This window comes from Dasypus novemcinctus, chromosome 22 (assembly GCF_030445035.2).
Source record: "Dasypus novemcinctus isolate mDasNov1 chromosome 22, mDasNov1.1.hap2, whole genome shotgun sequence".
Classification (NCBI taxonomy): domain Eukaryota; kingdom Metazoa; phylum Chordata; class Mammalia; order Cingulata; family Dasypodidae; genus Dasypus; species Dasypus novemcinctus.
Genome location: NC_080694.1, coordinates 35600361 through 35617623, shown reverse-complemented (window position 1 = coordinate 35617623; position 17263 = coordinate 35600361). Strand labels below are relative to the sequence as shown.

The 17263-nt window shown below is 35.6% G+C and overlaps 1 protein-coding gene across 5 annotated transcripts in view; it reads right to left on the bottom strand.

The window, feature by feature from the left end:
- Positions 1-3002: 3002 nt before the first annotated feature.
- PRP4K (pre-mRNA processing factor kinase PRP4K) overlaps positions 3003-17263 on the bottom strand; it is a 40086-nt gene continuing 25825 nt past the window's right edge. The window contains exons 7-20 of one of the 5 annotated variants that reach the window (XR_011647030.1): positions 16554-16627; positions 15593-15683; positions 14773-14920; positions 13826-13963; positions 13025-13178; positions 10588-10702; positions 9840-9991; positions 8512-8598; positions 6852-7591; positions 6294-6339; positions 5690-5776; positions 5397-5469; positions 4914-4959; positions 3003-3188 (exon numbers count right to left, since the gene is read on the bottom strand). Coding sequence is in view for 1 of the 5 variants with exons in the window: in XM_004473547.5 (XP_004473604.2) it covers positions 7388-7591; positions 8512-8598; positions 9840-9991; positions 10588-10702; positions 13025-13178; positions 13826-13963; positions 14773-14920; positions 15593-15683; positions 16554-16627 (1163 nt within the window). In the remaining 4 variants the exon portion in view is untranslated. Of the gene's footprint in view, positions 3189-4913; positions 4960-5396; positions 5470-5689; positions 5777-6088; positions 7592-8511; positions 8599-9839; positions 9992-10587; positions 10703-13024; positions 13179-13825; positions 13964-14772; positions 14921-15592; positions 15684-16553; positions 16628-17263 lie in introns of those variants that run through there. The other 4 variants (XR_009182725.2, XR_009182724.2, XR_009182726.2 and 1 more) reach the window with 4 other exon arrangements.

Sequence of the window (17263 nt, the reverse complement as noted above, 5' to 3'; positions counted from 1 at the left end):
TTGTATGATTTATTAGTATGTATCAATAGAATTAGGCAGTGAAAAAAAAGGAGTAACGCACATGGTTAAAATTTCAAACATTACTCGAAGGCACAAAATGAGGAGTAAAAGGCCTCTCCCCACTGTTTTCTCTCACCCCCCCTTTCCACAAAGGCAACCACTATTAACAGGTTTTGTGTACTGTCCCCAAAATGAGATGGAATATTTGAGTCAAGGATGAGTGAGATGGATTAGAGAGAAGTTTCAGTACATGTTGAAAAGCACAACTGTAGTTTGTTTCCTATTTTTGACCTTTAGTAAAAGCATAAGGCTCAATTTTCTTAGAGGCAGTGATCAAAAAGTATGCTTACTTTTTAGGTTAATTTCAAAGAATATTCTGGAACCATATCAATACAGTAATGGAAAATAAACTGCAAGTTTCCTTATAATGGAATTTTATATTATACAAGTTGTCTCAGCCAAAATGGTAATCCTTTTCTTAGAATTATAATGCAAAAATGAATTTATATTTCTGCTCAGTCCCTAACTTACATGACTTATTCATTTCCTCTGTCAAACACCTTTGCTTTCATTCTTGCAATTCCCTTTAACTTGAGCCCTGAATCTTACTTTCAAACAGCCTTTTGCACTCATTCATATCTACCTTTACCTGCTTAGGTTTTATCCTCTCCCCTTAAGGCCCGCCTTCAGAAAAGGCCATGCCTTTTTCCCCCGTGGCCCCATCGATACTGCCTATCCTGTAGCAGATGCTCTTAGGTAACTGACTCATGGACTTGGTCATCACTGAAAGTTACTCCTTACAGTGGTTATGAGCCCTGGTCTCTGTAGCAAGACTGTGCCCAAGTTCTGCCTCCTAATAGCTCTAACACCTTAGGCAGGGTCCTTAACCTGTTTTACTTTATTGATAAGGGACTAGGACTGACACTTAGAGGGCAAGCCAGCTCAAGGATGGAAATGAGTGGCCCTAGCATTGATTAATTATCCCTCCTAACTGCCCCAGGAGGGATAACAGATTACTAATGTCCTCTTTCTTCCAAGGCATGCGCCAGGCACCAAGGACATAGTTTTGAGTAACAAAGAAACCAAGGCCAGCACTGGGTGTGGGCAGGGGAGAAGGAAATGGGAGGTAAAGCAGCACACTTCAGAAGTAGAGGTAATAAAAAATGCCAGGGAAACTCAAGGATTGCTTTGGACCCTTCAAAATATAGAGGGGAAAACCTACAATTCTGGGTTTTGATGGTCTTAGAGATTGTTGAGGGGAAAGTTCTTGTTGGAAACATCATCAGGCTACTTTATTTAGGAAGCCATTAAACCTAAAAAGGGAGCTACTCTTAACACCTACCCATGGAACAGTAGGTCGGTTTGTCTTGGGAACAGACGCAAGCACGATAAACTTCCAGCAAGTTACTGCTTTATTACTCACCCACTTGGCACAGAGGGTCCAAAAGAGCAGAGGAAGAGATCCCACCATGGTTGGTATCCTGGGGAGGCCAAATGCTCTGGTCAGGGTTGGTAGGCAGCGCCACATGCCCCACTTTGCCTCGAAAAGGCATGTTTGTGCTGCCCTGAGAAGGGTGTTCCTCCACCCTGAGGGAGGGGGTCTGGCCACTAAAGTTTCCTGCCCTGGTAAGCATCTGGGGCTGCTTGTTCCCAGTTTCCAGGTTTAAGGTCTGGTTGGGCCCTTCCACTCGACCCAGGACTGAGGAATGGAAACAGACTGAGATATTGGTGAGACCTGGGAGAAGGCTGCAAGCATGAGTCTGAGACTTCCCTGGCACTTTCAGATTTCAGTTATAGTTCAAATTTGCTTTAAATATAACTGTCAAGGCATTGCTGATACCTATTATGAGGCAAAGGGACTAATTTTAACATGTCCTGATGTAGTTTTAAAAAATACAGTTGCTGGAATTTTTTCTTTTTAACTGAGTACTTCTGGAGACCACAAGTGGTGAGTTTGCAGAAAATAGATGATGTAGCTATTCAATCATCTTGTAGATTAATGGGAAAGGCTTTGTTAAAATCGACACACATGAATTCTGAGAAGAAGAAAAACACAAGATTGGGGAAAAAACTGTAGCTATTAACTAACAAATACAAAAGACATAGGGAGCAGATGTAGCTCAAGTGGTTGAGAGCTTGCCTCCCATGTACAAAATCCAGGGTTCAATCCCCGGTACCTCCTAAAAACAAATGAAGAAACCAACTCTCACTGGGAAGCAGATGTAGCTTGGTGGTTGAGCACCTGCTGCCAATGCACAAACAAGGTCCTGGGTTCCATTTGAAATAAAAAAGACAATGGCTGTTTTTTTCAGGCAAGTTGGAAGCCAACTTCGACCATTTTTGAAAAAAATGAGGAAAAGTTTATATGTACACACCTACAGATATATATTAGTATAAAGTGATTTTTGTCCAGGAAATTTTAGTTAGGTTAACTTGGCTTCTTGGCTTGCTCACCTATTTCCATGGTTAGCACTCCAATATTGATACTTTCCCCCCAACTCCTCTTTTAGGACTTAACTGGGGGGGTAGATTATCTAACATTCTCATGAGAGAAAGCACATATGGTATCCTCCACACCACCCCCATCCGGCATTAGAGTTGTACTCTACTACTTTCCCTCAAATGTACTGATACACAAAGATTTCATGACCTTTGCCAGTCACCTGAGATAGAAGAGTTGACTAGACTGAGGATAAGAGCCCAATATTTGCCAGGCTTCTGCATCTATGCTGAACCCATTGATTATAAATAATCACAAAGGAATTATCACATTACTTAACTACTTCCCTTCATAGTCACCCCCTCTTTGAGATTCACAATAAGATACCTATTGAATTTTACTTAACCCAGCAGTTCCCAATCATATTTGAGCACAGAATAGTTTCCAAAGCACAGCTGTTATCAGTGAAACAGCATCTGAGAAACATAGGTGAGAAAGGTTTTAACTTAAAACTTAAATACATAATATAAAACTCAAGTGAAGGAAAAATCAGGAAACAATATGACAGCAAGAGGCATATTTTATTACATTTGCCAGTAAGTTGTTTGGAAGCATATGCTATTAAAATGCAAGTTACAATTCAAATAATACCATGAACAATTAGGATACATAGTGGGTATTTTCACAGATCAGCTTCCATATCTTGATCACTAAATGGAAAGGTTCTTCAGAAGAAAAGTCCCTTACCCTACATATAGAAGGAGAAAAAAATTAAGAAAATGATGCCATGATGACATATATCAAAATAACTGCAAAACATTTTAAAGTTAATTTAGTGTACATTGTTGACATGTTAAAAAACAAATGAATTTGTAGTGAACAAGTCTATGAGGATATTCCTTCTAGGAGCAATGATAAAATTCATATTGAAAATTTGTCAGAAACTAGGGTACTACAAGAAGGAAATACACATTCTTGAAGCCACATCTTTTTAACTGGAAGAGGGAAATTGCATATTTGAATATTTGGCTTCTTTCCCATCTCTGATATGTAAAAGGGCATTCTGCTTGGCCCAGATTTTATTCTATGTGATTCTTCTGTTTCATGTCAGGGATTTTATGTCTACCTACACAGCTATAGCTCTGCTCACAAATGATAAAGTACAGGTAAAGCACGGTAAGAGGAATGCAAATATGGAACAAAGCTGAGAACATTACATTTCACTACCTCTACCACAAAACATTACATATATTTGTCTTTATTATAAAACTGTTGTGTTTTGTGTAGGAAAAAGTGGTAACTATAATGACAAATAAGGTAAAAATCATCTTATTTTTAATAAGACAATTATTTTGAGAAAATAGACTGAAGAAATAGCTACCAGGGAGGTAAGAAAAAGGATGTGATTAACAAGGATAATTTAAGGTTGAATTAAACTGGGAGAGTCTTAAAATTTATAAGATGCTCCCCATAAAACTAAAAAAATCCAACCTAATTTCTAATAACCTGTAAAAATGAAGTCCACCCACAGAACAAAGGGTTTAAAATGTATTTGCATTCTAGATCTCAACTAGTCTCTTAACTGGCGAAGGAACTACAACATCTTTGTGGGTCATATCCTAAGACTTCTACGAACCCTCAGGTCAGACAATCACCTTATATAATTTTTGCCTTCAAATGTAATAAATCAACTTCACGAGAGATTTTTGTATCTGAAAACTCTACAGCTATTCTGAAACATGGATGGGGTTTAAGGATGATTCACCAAATGACCTCAATCGAATAGAGGTCTTGCAGAATTCCAAATTTGTGCCTCAGGAAAACTACAAATTCTAATAAAGCCATGGACTGTTAACAGGGTTCCTTTCAAATATATAAATCTAGGAGTGCTAAATTTGGAAACACCAGATCTACAGTATAACATCTTTCTCATTTCTTTTAAGAAGACTAGCTGACAATGGCTCTGAATATTTTGCCTATTTTAAGATCATGACTGGGACACTTGTTAAAAATAAGGTTACTAAAGGGCAAGCTGGAGAACAGACTACTAAGTTAAGTTGAATAATGTTCTTAATATTCCAGTTACTGTTTTTTTGCATCTGCCAAGGAGATCAAGAAACCCAAAGCGCTGAAGACTACTTTAAATGTATTTTGGTGTCTGCTGGTTTTCTAATACTCCTTAAAAACCAACTTCAACAACTATGTGTTGTCTGGCCTTCCAAGAGCCCTTGCTATCACTGAATTTGACCACTACTGCTTTTGTAGAGGGAGGAAATGGGGAGGGGAAGCAGAAAGCATGATAAAACAAGCACTTCACGGATGAATACAACAGCACTACTATTCTAAGTATCAAACATTAATGAAGCCCAAATCATAATGCTGAAAACTAAAAAAGTAGACAGAAACTAAATGGAGTTCTTTCTCTTTCTTTCTTTCTTTTTTTTTTTTTTTAAATCTTTTATAGGACAGAAACCTTAGCTCATGTCTTCTGGTTGCCATCATCTTCCACTGAGCTGCACCTAAAACACAAAGAACAAGTAACAAGCAACTTTGTTTTTTAAAGAATATGTAATAGTTCTGAAGGCATAAGATGAACTGTTTCTAGTGGAAGTTAAATTACTTAAATAATTATACAAAATGAAGCCATGAAAATCCCAGAAACATCAAACTATTTTAAGTGGAAATTATTTCAGAAGACTTGAATATGCAGCACATCATCACCAAAATAAAGTAATGGTGGGAAAATCAATACCCGTTTCACTAAGGTAGAAAAGCTGCACTTGTGATGCCTTCTTTAAAGGCTTCACTCTACCTGAAGATGAAAACCACCTCACATTTATTTTAGTAAGCCTAAACCATGAAGAGACGGGCTGCAGGTTTACAGTTGGCATATTATATCACCTATCACCTTCCTGGCTGTAGTTCATCTCATGTCTTTAAATGGAGCACAACCCACCAGAAGAATGCTGCTATTCTGATTTTCCATTCTTGAATGCACCAAAATGTGCATGCTTGTTGTAATTAGGTGCCTGGGTGAATAAAAAAATCCCATTTACAATTTAAAAATATTATTTAAGCCCCTAAAATCTGATTATTTTCCAGAATCGTCAGGGAGACAAGCATTAATTGCCCAAACAGAAAAGATTCCATACATTTTTGAAAATTCTCTTCTGCCATGTTAAATATACTAATCCCTTTGTGTTTTAAATTGTTGCTAAATGTTTATCTACACATGCTGTCAGAAATAACCTTGTTAAGAAGGTGAAGCTGGTGTCTCAGCAAATCAGACCCCTTGGAGAAGGCGGTGAGTGGCCTGTGCCCCGTTTTCCTTTTTCTCTTTCCGCACCATCAAAAGGAAAAGTGAGAAAATAGCAGAAACATTAGTTAAATCCTGAAATATACCCCTATAACCTATAGGAATAATCTCTCTATACTGAAAGCTGACAATATCTGTAGGAATTTTTTTTGGATGATTTAGGATCCTAATTATTATTAAAATGATAAAACTTTAGGCTAGGTTTACATCTCTAACAAGTAATACTTTTAGTTAGACTTAAAGGAAAAATGAAAGGTTGCTTTTTAACTATTTATGGATTTACCTGACTTACCAGCACTGAAGACAAAAATTTTTAAAAATGGCTACAAATGCCTTGTTCACAAAAGACTTTATTATCTAATGATGCATACTGAAAACATACAGAAATCTGCATGGTCCACTTTACATGCAGTAGAACAATCTTCACTTTACAATAAGTGAGTGTCAACTGTTTTATGCAATAGACAACACTTTAAAGTCACATTCTTAAAGAAAAGCTTCATTTACAAAAGAAATAAAAGGTAAAGAAGCAATTACCGCTTTTAAAAAGCAGCTGCTTTGTTCAAGAGTGGAAGGTTTATGCCTGTATTGAAAGACAACATGATCACAAATAATGAAAACAATGAACAAATGAAAAACACTTTTACCATAAAGTAGTACACTTTCAAAATGACATACAAATAGTTAAAAATTTCATTATGTTGTCTATCTAACTTTTAAATATGAGGACTTTCGGAATTAGGCCTCAACATTTGTAATTAGTAAATGAAAACTACACATTGTTTCTATGTCACTAGGAACTGTATTTAACAAAATGTATATAAAGTCTATAGCAAGTTGATTTTAAAAAATTAAAGTTAATAAGAAACAGTACACTGAAGGCGCTCTATCCATCAAGCGCATACTCCTCAAATTTTAAATGTGATGAACAAAACAGAAATTGTAACTATGCCACAGTTGCAATGCCAAAAAAGAAAACAAGATCAGTTATCACACATGCAGGGAATTCTGCTACAAAGCTAATATCCCTCCTTTGTCAATTGTTCCAGTAAAATAACATCTTAAAACACCAGTGATGTTGATGGTTTAGCTTACCTTCAGTGTACTGAATGTTGTACACAACCTGCTTTAAAAGGAGACCGTCCCTGCAGGCAGGCTCAAGAAGGAACAGACCCCTTGCGGCACTGACTACACCAAGGGCATGCTGCTGTGGCCTGCACACACAACCTAGGAAAACGTGAATATAAACAGCATTTATGCTGGCCATTTTATTTGAAGACCAAAATGAAGCCAAGTCTGCTAAAAACAAATCAACCACCCAGTATTACTACTCATTTTATAACAGATGCTTCTGCCTTTTATGTGAACTGCAACCATATACATTAGCACTGAGATTTTGTGCAGTCTTGGCAATTAAAAGATTTCTACAGTTTTTAAATTTCACATAAGACACAAAACATATTAACTAACATTTCTAAAAGAATATCACCCTTGGTGTTAATTCAAATATATCATGCTTCCTCAAATTTGCTGGAGAAATATTTATAAGTTTATATACATTAATAAACTGCTGTGAAATCTCTTCAGTCTTTGTATTTAATTACTCAAACCCTTGGAGCTTCTTTATCTCGTTAAATTTTTTCCTGGATGAAGGCATGCTGTAGGGCCTGGTTGATACTAATTCGTTTAGCTGGGTCCAACATTAGGATCTGGTCCAACAAGTCCTTCAGCTGGTGAACTTTTTTACGTTGGTCTTCAGGAAGTCGCTGGCACCCAATCAAGTCAGCCAACAGGTCCTTAGTTGGATTAATGGTGCTCATGACAGTAACTTTCTCCTAAAGATAATTTTAAAAATGCACATCTCTAAATAAGTTTACTAAAGGCATGACTCAAAATTAGACTTCTATGAGAAATATTAAGAATATTTCCATCAGTAATCAGTATTATCATTATTCATTTAAAACCTTTACATCGTCTCTTACATCTTTTAAGGAAGCAATCAAAAAACTTACACGAAAAAGGCCAACCCCAAGTTAGTTAGTTTTTTTACATCATTATTCTATAATTTTGTAAAAAGATCAAAATGACAACAGAAAGGAATTCTTTGATATTCAAAAACAAAGTTAAAGCAATGAAAACTAATCAACAGCAATCACAGGCTATCTGAACTGTGCTTTCCCTACCCTGAAGGAGATTTTAACCTGGTGGAAGAGAAAGACACGTAAGCGAGTCTAAACAACGAAGTATTATCACTAAGTACAGAAAGCAGCTATTCCAGCTGAAGCCTGGTGAGGTAGGAGAGGCGACTTGTGAGCTCAGGGAGGTCTGTGAGCAAAGGCACAGAGGTCTGAAACAGCATGCACTCTAGATAACTGCCAAGTGCAGAAGCGGTGAGAACGGAGGGCACTGCTGAAGGTGGCAGAGGTTACACCATGGTGGACTTGGTTTCTCCTTTGAGCAATTTAAATATCTTACAGGTAATAAAGAAACAATGGAGGGTGTAAATAGGGTAACACAAACCTATCTTTTCAGAAAGATCACTCTGGTATCAGTAAGGAAGTGGGACATGGGGCCACAACAGAACAGTGAATCCAAAGGAGAGATGATAGGAGCCTATATATGAATAATATTAATAATTTACAGCAATTATTTTTAGTGGTTTAAAAAATATATTCACAGCTCCTGAAATTACCTCGTACTCAATTCATTAACAGTAAGGCAATTATTTAATGAAGCACACTGAAAACAAACTTACCCTCTCTGTAACTTTATCAACTTCTATGTACATGAAGTTAAGATTTTGATCAAAATGTTGGTCTTTGAATACGCCTTTCCGAATCATCTAAGAAAAAAGTAATTGGAGTTTGAACTACTACAAAACATTGTGACCTACTAACACTTTAATGCATAACAAGTCATACAAATACATTGTTTAGTCACTCTGGCTTTGCTTTCTCATTTGTAAATAACCTCAGATTCCCTTCCTCTCAAGAGCTTAAAATCTTTGGGGAAGTTAATACAAATGCTGCTTCTAAAGTTCTTAATAACATATTTTTTCTCAGGCAGTGACCAACACCAAATATAACATCAAGTTAATATAGTATCAAGATGTGCTTTCATTACTCAAAATCTGGGACTATAAAAAAAGACGAAAATTATGTATTCTTAGGAAAATATTATATAAACTGGGGTCTTTTTTCTTGGCAGCTAGGAAACCCAATAATATTGTGCAAATTATGTTCCAACAGCCCTAATATGATACAGGTCAGATCTCATTACAGCAAATACCAAATAGCTAATTTCTGTATAATATATTCTAAATGAGCCTGACAATAAAATCTACATAGTGCCCCAAAACCCAACAGTTTCTGACCCACAGAGAGAAACATTTGTAAATCTCTCAGAAATTCATTAAGTTGAAATTTTAAAATTCTAAGATATGGTTCTCAGACATTTTAATAAATGCCTTAAGTTCCAGTGTCATGTTAAATAGAAATGACATTACAGATGAATTAAAGGATGAGTTTTAAGTTAGAAAGATCAAGTGAGTTTTCTTGGTATGTTCTATTACCAAAGAACCTCCAACCTGACTGCCATCAAGTTCCTCTTAAAATACTCATTCTCTGGCCACTAAGCACTTCCTTTCATTTAACTAACCTAAGTCTGTATCTTTTTACATTCTACCTCCCATACATGCACGTGCCTGATACTCTTACCAATAAGGGTGTACTCTCAAGAATTTTGAAGCTTCTCTGCCCATCATTGAAAGACAACCAAGAATAACAGCAGACTTAAGTCATAAACATGGTGCTTTAGCAAATTTTCTCTCCCCCAGTTCCAATGCTACCCTAAATCTTAAGAGATAAGAGGAAAACAGGAGGTAGACTTTACACAGAAAAAGAAAAGAGGCTCTCTTTTGCTAGCTCTTGGCTGATTACAACTACTGATTTTAAGGCCAGAAATGGAAAAGGTGCTAATGGTAGTCATCTACATGCCTCCCCTGATTTTTTTATAGCCTGTCTATTGGTCTACCAGAAGTCACTACTAAGACCATGAAGAAACAGGCTCATGCTAATGTCGTACCTTATTTGGCATCTTTCCTTTGAGATCCATGGCGAGCTTCAACATATGATTGTTGGTCTTGCCAGGAAATAAGATTTTTCCAGTATAGAGTTCATACAAGGTACAACCTACAGACCACATATCTATACCATAGTCATAGCTTTTACCTATAACTGAAAACAAGATAAAATTTTAATATGAGGTAGGAACGATCAACTATTAATAATTATTCTCCATTAATGGGGGACTACCTTAGCTTGGACTACAACACAATCTTAGTATCTTACTTTGGCAATTAGTTTCAGTTCTTTCCCACTAACTCTGTCAACAGAGACCCTTAAAAATTTTTTTAAAAAAATGGGAGATGGGTGGGAATGAAGTGGCAGAAGTAAGAAAATGTGTATTTCTTCTCTTTGTTCATTTCACCTTTGGTGGAGGTACTAATCAGCCTCAACAAAGGCAAGAGGAAGAGAAAAACCAAAGGTCCCATATAATTCACAAATGATAATCAGACCTTGAATAATCAAGAGCAGTCTTCTAAAGTCGAGGATTTTCCACAATTGTTTTGCTACTCTTGCCCGACATGATCAAGCCTCCTGTCACAACTACCATCATTCCAACTGAGGAGGATGAACTTGCTACGGTTCCCTTCCTCATGAATGAGCTCGTGCAGCTGCTGAAGTGTGATGGAAAACAGTACTTAGAAATTAAATACGCTGTTTCCACCACACAGGATGGCCCAGACCAAAGAGCATTTTAAGAAACTTACTGATTTCAGGAGCACGATAAAATCTACTGACAAGATAGGGTGTTATGTCATTGTCGGCAACATGTGAAGCTGATCCAAAATCGCAGAGCTTTAAAATAGTTTTTGATTCATTGACCTGCAAAACATACCCCAGGAAATTTAATTCAAGCCAGGAATAAAACAAATAAAAATATATTTTGAGATGTTATATTAATTCTAGTAGTGAGAACCAAGTCACTCATTTTCCTTTTCAATTTATTTCTATAAATTAATTTCTTAATGGTAGTAAAAACTACCATTATATATAGGATTACAATTAGTAAAAAACAAAAACAAAAACACTTTTTACTACCAAGTTAATTTAATTTTAACAAACACCATTTACAAACCAGTGGGGAAAAGAATAATCTTAATGAAGCACAGCATCTTTTAAAAACTCCCAGAATACCTAATAAGGTCAAATTACTAAGAAATATGAGACATTCATTTAAAGGTCAGACTTAAGTTAGCTTTCCACTGCCAGAAAATTACAATGTCAAGAAAAGCAGAAGGATGATTCTGACAAAAGCAAAACAAAAGCATTCTTCATCCAAAGCTGCTAGCCCATCCCAAATTTAGCACACTCACTTCAAATCTAAAAAGTATTAAATCCCTTAAATATAAAGGAAGTATTAGTCAAGAAAATGTTAAGTATTTTTGGCAAAATGGATAAATATGACCTCCATATTAGCTACTGGCTTCTCGTTTCTTTTGTAAATACGTCAACATACACAGTGATAGTGACATCTGCTGAGAAAGGCTGGAGGTGCTCCCATGACTGCTGTCACTCATTAGTCAGAAGCACGTGCAGGATTAACAAGTGAAGGAAATTCACTTTCCAGAGTCCCTTCCCCCCTTTAAAAGAGGCACACACAAATTCTGAGTTGCGACTTAAACTTGGCCCCCGGTTCCCACCCCAAAGTGACACTTCCTAAGAAGCAGCCCTTGGTACTATTAGGCTATCATAAAGCTGGGTCAAAATTACAGATTGGTCTATTACAGATGACAGCCACAAAATGAAGATAATAAATGATTATTTTTAACCACCACATCAAAAATTGTTCTCTTCCTTTTGGGCATCAGGAAAACAGGTATCTTAAAATAGGAAAGTACATTTAAAGCTTTTAAAACTATAAGCGGTACTCAGCTATTCAAGCTACTTAAGACACCGTTTCAATACCCAGCTGAAAACCCCAAGACTACTTAAAAAGCAGCATCTAAATTAGTGGAACTCTTGGGCTGTCTAGAATACCTTAAATGAATCCACACTCACATGCATCTTTAGTGTGCTATACCTTCCACACCTTCCATGCTGAATGTGGTATTAACGGCGGAAAGCATGGGCTAAAAATGCTTTGGATTTATTAGCAGAACCAGCTCCATGTGGTCTATGAGGCTTAGTTTTCTCTTCCTCAGGGTGAAGGGAAAACATATAGTTCCTGAAATCCATGTAAAAACCTGTGCTAATTTAGCATTAGCTCCAGGAAAAACAAGGTTTTTAAAAAAAGAGCTTTTAAGACACTGGAAAATGTCTTATTGCTTAATCTCCAAGGTGGTTATGCAGGTGTTCACTGCGCAATTACCTTTTAAATTGTATGTGTGTTTTATATATTTGTTGATATGGATGACTTAACTTCATAATTAAAAAGGGAAAAAAAATTTAAGTAAGTCAACTATGAAGTTGGCTAGGCAATTCTACAATTCACTTACACTGTACCTCTCATCTCCTTTAACCCCAAGTTATACCAGATATACAATATAAACCCAGATCACATATATAAAAATGAAATGCCTCATTATTAATGTGGTGCTCTAGAAATATTTGAGATATTTTAAAAATGGGGGGGCAAAGGAACATGAACTAAGAGAAATTCTTGATAGAGTCTTTACCAAACGTTAATAAGATCACGGTCTTAATTAATTTTGTCAGAGCTCAAATGGCCCACAATAAAGGACATCTTACAAACTTGGTTTTTTCTAAAGGTCTCTCTCCTAGACATTAATTGTACAAGAGTCTGTACATCTGCATAAGAGACGGTAAATCCCCTGAAATGTCCCAAAATCTATAAAATAAGAGGAAAAAAAGCGTGAACCTGCCTTTGTTTCAAAACAGCAAAATGTGTAGTACTTTTTTTTTTTAAATACCAGAGGAAGTCCATCATTGCTACATGACAGCAGACTTGGGGTTTGTGTGTACTACAGATGCATCACAAGTAAAATAATGGGACAATGGCATATTCTCTCTTCCGGAAAATTTCACAGCTCAATTACCAAAAGAGTAAAAAGTGGTAAAGTTTTTATAATTAGTAACTAATAAACTGAATTATGCTTCTCAGATTTCAAGAAAAACATGACAATAACTATCACACTGTGTAAAAAGAGAGATGGGTGTCCATGGCAGTCCAGTTGTTTGACTTACCAGGATATTGTCTGGCTTGATATCTGCATGGAGGATATTGCATCTTTTAAGGAGTTTCAGTGCCAAGAACAACTGCTGACTATAGGATCTTACAGCTTTAATATGAAGACCAACATCTTTACCATATTTTTTTAATACCTCTCGTAAATTCATACTTTCAGGAGAGAATGAAAAAAAAAACAGTAAAATTAGGGATTAGAATGCAAAACGGAAATACAAAAGGCAAAAAAAAGTTCAAGCATAAAGAATAAATCTAAATTATAATTTAAAATGAAAATATTCTTTTAAAGAACCCACGTTTGATTATTTTACACTAAAATGAGAATGTTTTTAATATGCTCTCATACATATCCAAAGCAATCTCCCAATGAAATTCAATTTTCAAAATTAACAGAGGGAAAGATATCCATAGTAAAATTCCTAATCCGACTTTAGGACAGGCTACTTCTGAAGACACTACAATGAAGCCCTACTGATGAAGATCAAAATTAAACCATCTCCACTTCTCCCATCCCTTTTCGGGCATACTCTCTTCCTTGAAGTATTTAATTATTAGAGAATCTCTCCATTGACCGTAGGCTACATGAGACTACTGCCAGCACACAGTGTGCAATCAATTAACATCTGTATCTTAGTGAAGCTGAGAAGCTCTTAGCCAAAAGTTAAACAAAAGAACAGATCCAGAGCTGACTGGAAATAAATTAAATATCCAGAAAATCTGTCACGGCATTACCCTAAATGAGGTTGGTAGGGATGAAGAAACTGAATTTTCAATTTAATATATAGGTTTTGACATTGTACCTGAGAGGCTCAAATACAAGACACAAGTGTTGTTTGTGATAAAAGTGCCTGAAGAGTCGCAGACAATGAAATTTGTCATCAGGATCAGCATCATTAAGTTTTTTCAAGAATTCTAGTTCTTTCAAGCCTGTTTTTTGCCTGAAATGAAAAAGAAAATTGGCCAAAATTGAATATATTCAGAATTTAGAAAAAACCCATTAATGTATATTTACTAGTCTCAGATGTTTAAAGAGAAAATGATTTTGCATTTATCACAAATGTCTTGATTTAATTATTTATTTTTAACAAAAATGGAACCACACTGTATACTAGGTATTGGTTTGTCTCAGAATCTAATGATGAACATGTCTTACCAAATTTTAATATTTGGTTATCCTCTGAAATTCTGGCTATAATTTATCCAGTAAGCTCCATTTTAAAGTCAGTGACTAGAATACAGAAGTTGGGGCTTACCATCAAAAGAAAAAAACTTTTCCGAGTATAGCATACTCAGAAAACCAAAGGTAAAATGCAATGCATGGTAGAGATTATGTACTAAAAAACTTGGGTATGACAATGATCTGTTAAAGGAAAAAGGCAACTGATAAAACAAAAGATACAAATAATTCACAATGCTTTCTGATATACCAGTTTTTACTTTTTATAGGCCACCAATTTCTCAGCTCTCGTCTTGCGTTAAGTCAGTCACAGGAAAAGGTGGCCACAAGACAAGAAGCAGAAGGAATGGAGTTAGGTTGATATTAGTGCCTAAGGTAATAATCTGCATACGCAGTACTGAAATCAACTGCAACAAATGAAATTCAATCAGCCCATGGCTCTAGTACATTATATATAAGAAAATACCTGCTGCTATAGTCACGCTTGTTTCCCAGATTGTGTTACACATTTTAAGAGTGGCATTTTAAAATACGTCCATTTGTGAATATCCATGTGTTTTCTCAACTTACATGAGCTCATTGTTTCTGATGATCTTTACAGCCACTTCCTGGTTGGCCCTTGCATTATCTCTTGCTCGTACAACATTACTGAATACACCTTGACCAGTGTAGCCATACACATTGTACCGCTTATCCAGGACTTCACCTATGTTCACACCTAAAAAAAGTATATTAAAAACTTAGCATTTTGACAATAGACCTAGATTACTAAGCAAAAACTATGAGATTAGAAAGTAGTAAATACAAGTCACTTAAAAATTGTGTCCAATTTTCTGGTTGTTTTTCTGGACACAACGGTTGTGCTTGGTTTTCTGGACACAGCGGAAAATCAAAACCACACCTCTGCCATTGGTCACTCTTTTCCATAATGTGGTTAGAAGTTGCATTTGCATGCTGACTTCACATCATCACAAGAGTTCCTACTCTTCTATCAACTGCTGATAATCTTAATAATGAGTAGGGAAGAAATGTGCTTCCAATTTTAGTTCTGCATTAAAAATACTGCATGATTGGCATCCCAAGTTCCTTGTATGTTGTTTCTCTTGGTTTCAGATCAAGATAAGCAAGTGACGCACCCCTTTCTCCTGGAGGATTATCTCATGGCAGAAAATAACTTTGAATAGATTTAAGTTACATATCAAGTCTTTACTTCACTTTCATTTGGGCTGCTTCCTAGAATACAAGATGGCCTCATGCAGCTGCTAGATGTGCAACACTTTTTCAATGATGCCACTGTGATATGATCTGATAGTTCTCCAATAACATGTGATTGACCAAAGCAACATGATTTTACAAAATATCACAATGAACTCTACAGTTAAGTACTTACGATAATAGCCTTCTGCATCAGTCCAGTTATCCCTGAGGTTGGGATTTTCTTTGAAATCTTTTCCAATACCGGCAGCCCGAAGACGAGCACTCTGAAATTAAGGAGGTAACGTGAGCTATTTAAACCCACCAATCAGGCAGACATTTAAAGTACTTCCTTTAAAACAAAATAAGGCAAAACCAGCTGTAATTTAGTAAGGTATTTTCTATCAAATTAAATAAACAATCACTGCCACCCATGTAAATAAATGCCATATAGCTGGAATATGATTACCAAAGTCTCTTTTACTGTATCACAATAATGTTCAGGAAAAAAAATTAACACAGTATCTTCAAAAACTTTTAGGAATAAAATCAGGGCATTTTAAAGGAGGCAATATAAATGAAGATAATGTAAAATCATCTGAATTTTCATAGTTGACAGGCACATTGGGATAAAAATTATAGGCTGACCCTCAGTTAACAATCATAGGTTTTGTAACTAATGCCTAACTCTCCTTCCAATTTTCACCAATTCTTTTAGGCCTCTTTTATGATCGAGACACCACTTGTAACACTACTCTAATAAAGGCCTGGAAAACGTTAGCATCACCTTATCTCCCCCCTAACCACGATATATGTCTACACATATATGTACAAATACATATATGAATTTGAGAAAATTTTTTTCTAAAATAGCACTTCTAAGTCATTCAGTGTGCCACTTTATAAAGCTCTCCAATTTGCTATATTTTTAACAACACTTTTTATTTTTAAAATTGGCATAACTTTTGACTTGCAGGAAAGCTGAAAAAATGAATAGTTTCCAGATACCTTTTATCCAGATTTCCAAATGTTAACATTTACATTTGCTTTCTCTTTCTCTCTTTATACATACACACAGATGTTTACATACATGCATACTTTTTTCTGAACCATCTACTGTTTAATAATTGTGTTTTTAGGCCACCAAAATTACTTACATCAAAATATGCAGCAAACATATCATCAGATTCTGTAAACATATCAGGTGCCAAAAGCTTCTTCTGAGATGAACCTTAAAGGAAATTAAAATTACTATTTGAAAAATGGAGATAAAAATTAAAAACAAATACTAATAACTCAATGGAAAACTACTAACAGCAATTCAGTTTTCATTAATACTCAATTTAGAATCCCTTTGCATCAATTAATATGTACAAAACTATTCATTATTTACTAAAACAATGCATTTCAGAAAGTCTGAGACCTAATTTATCAGTGCTTTCATCATTGTTAGTTAAATTAATATGCTAACAGATAAACAATGACCTTGCAACAAAACAAAAAAGTTCTTTAAAAAAATCATATTAATGTGCAACTTAATTCTAAAGGGTTATTATCCCCTCTGTAGATATAGATCTAAATATATTTCTTCCTAAAAAGATCAACAACTCCATAGAAAGATAGGTAACAATACAAGTTTCTTGAAAAAAAGAATGCAATGGCTCTTAAGCATAAGAAAACATAATTTCACTTACACGGGGAATGCAAATTAAAAAATACCATCTCTCACCTGTGCTAAAGGCTGAAGATCCAAAAGTGTAACAATACTGTTAAAAAGTACTAGATAAACAAGAACTCAGACACTGTGGGATGGGCAAAGCATATCATCTATACCGACATGAATTTGGCACTACCTGGCAAAACTACA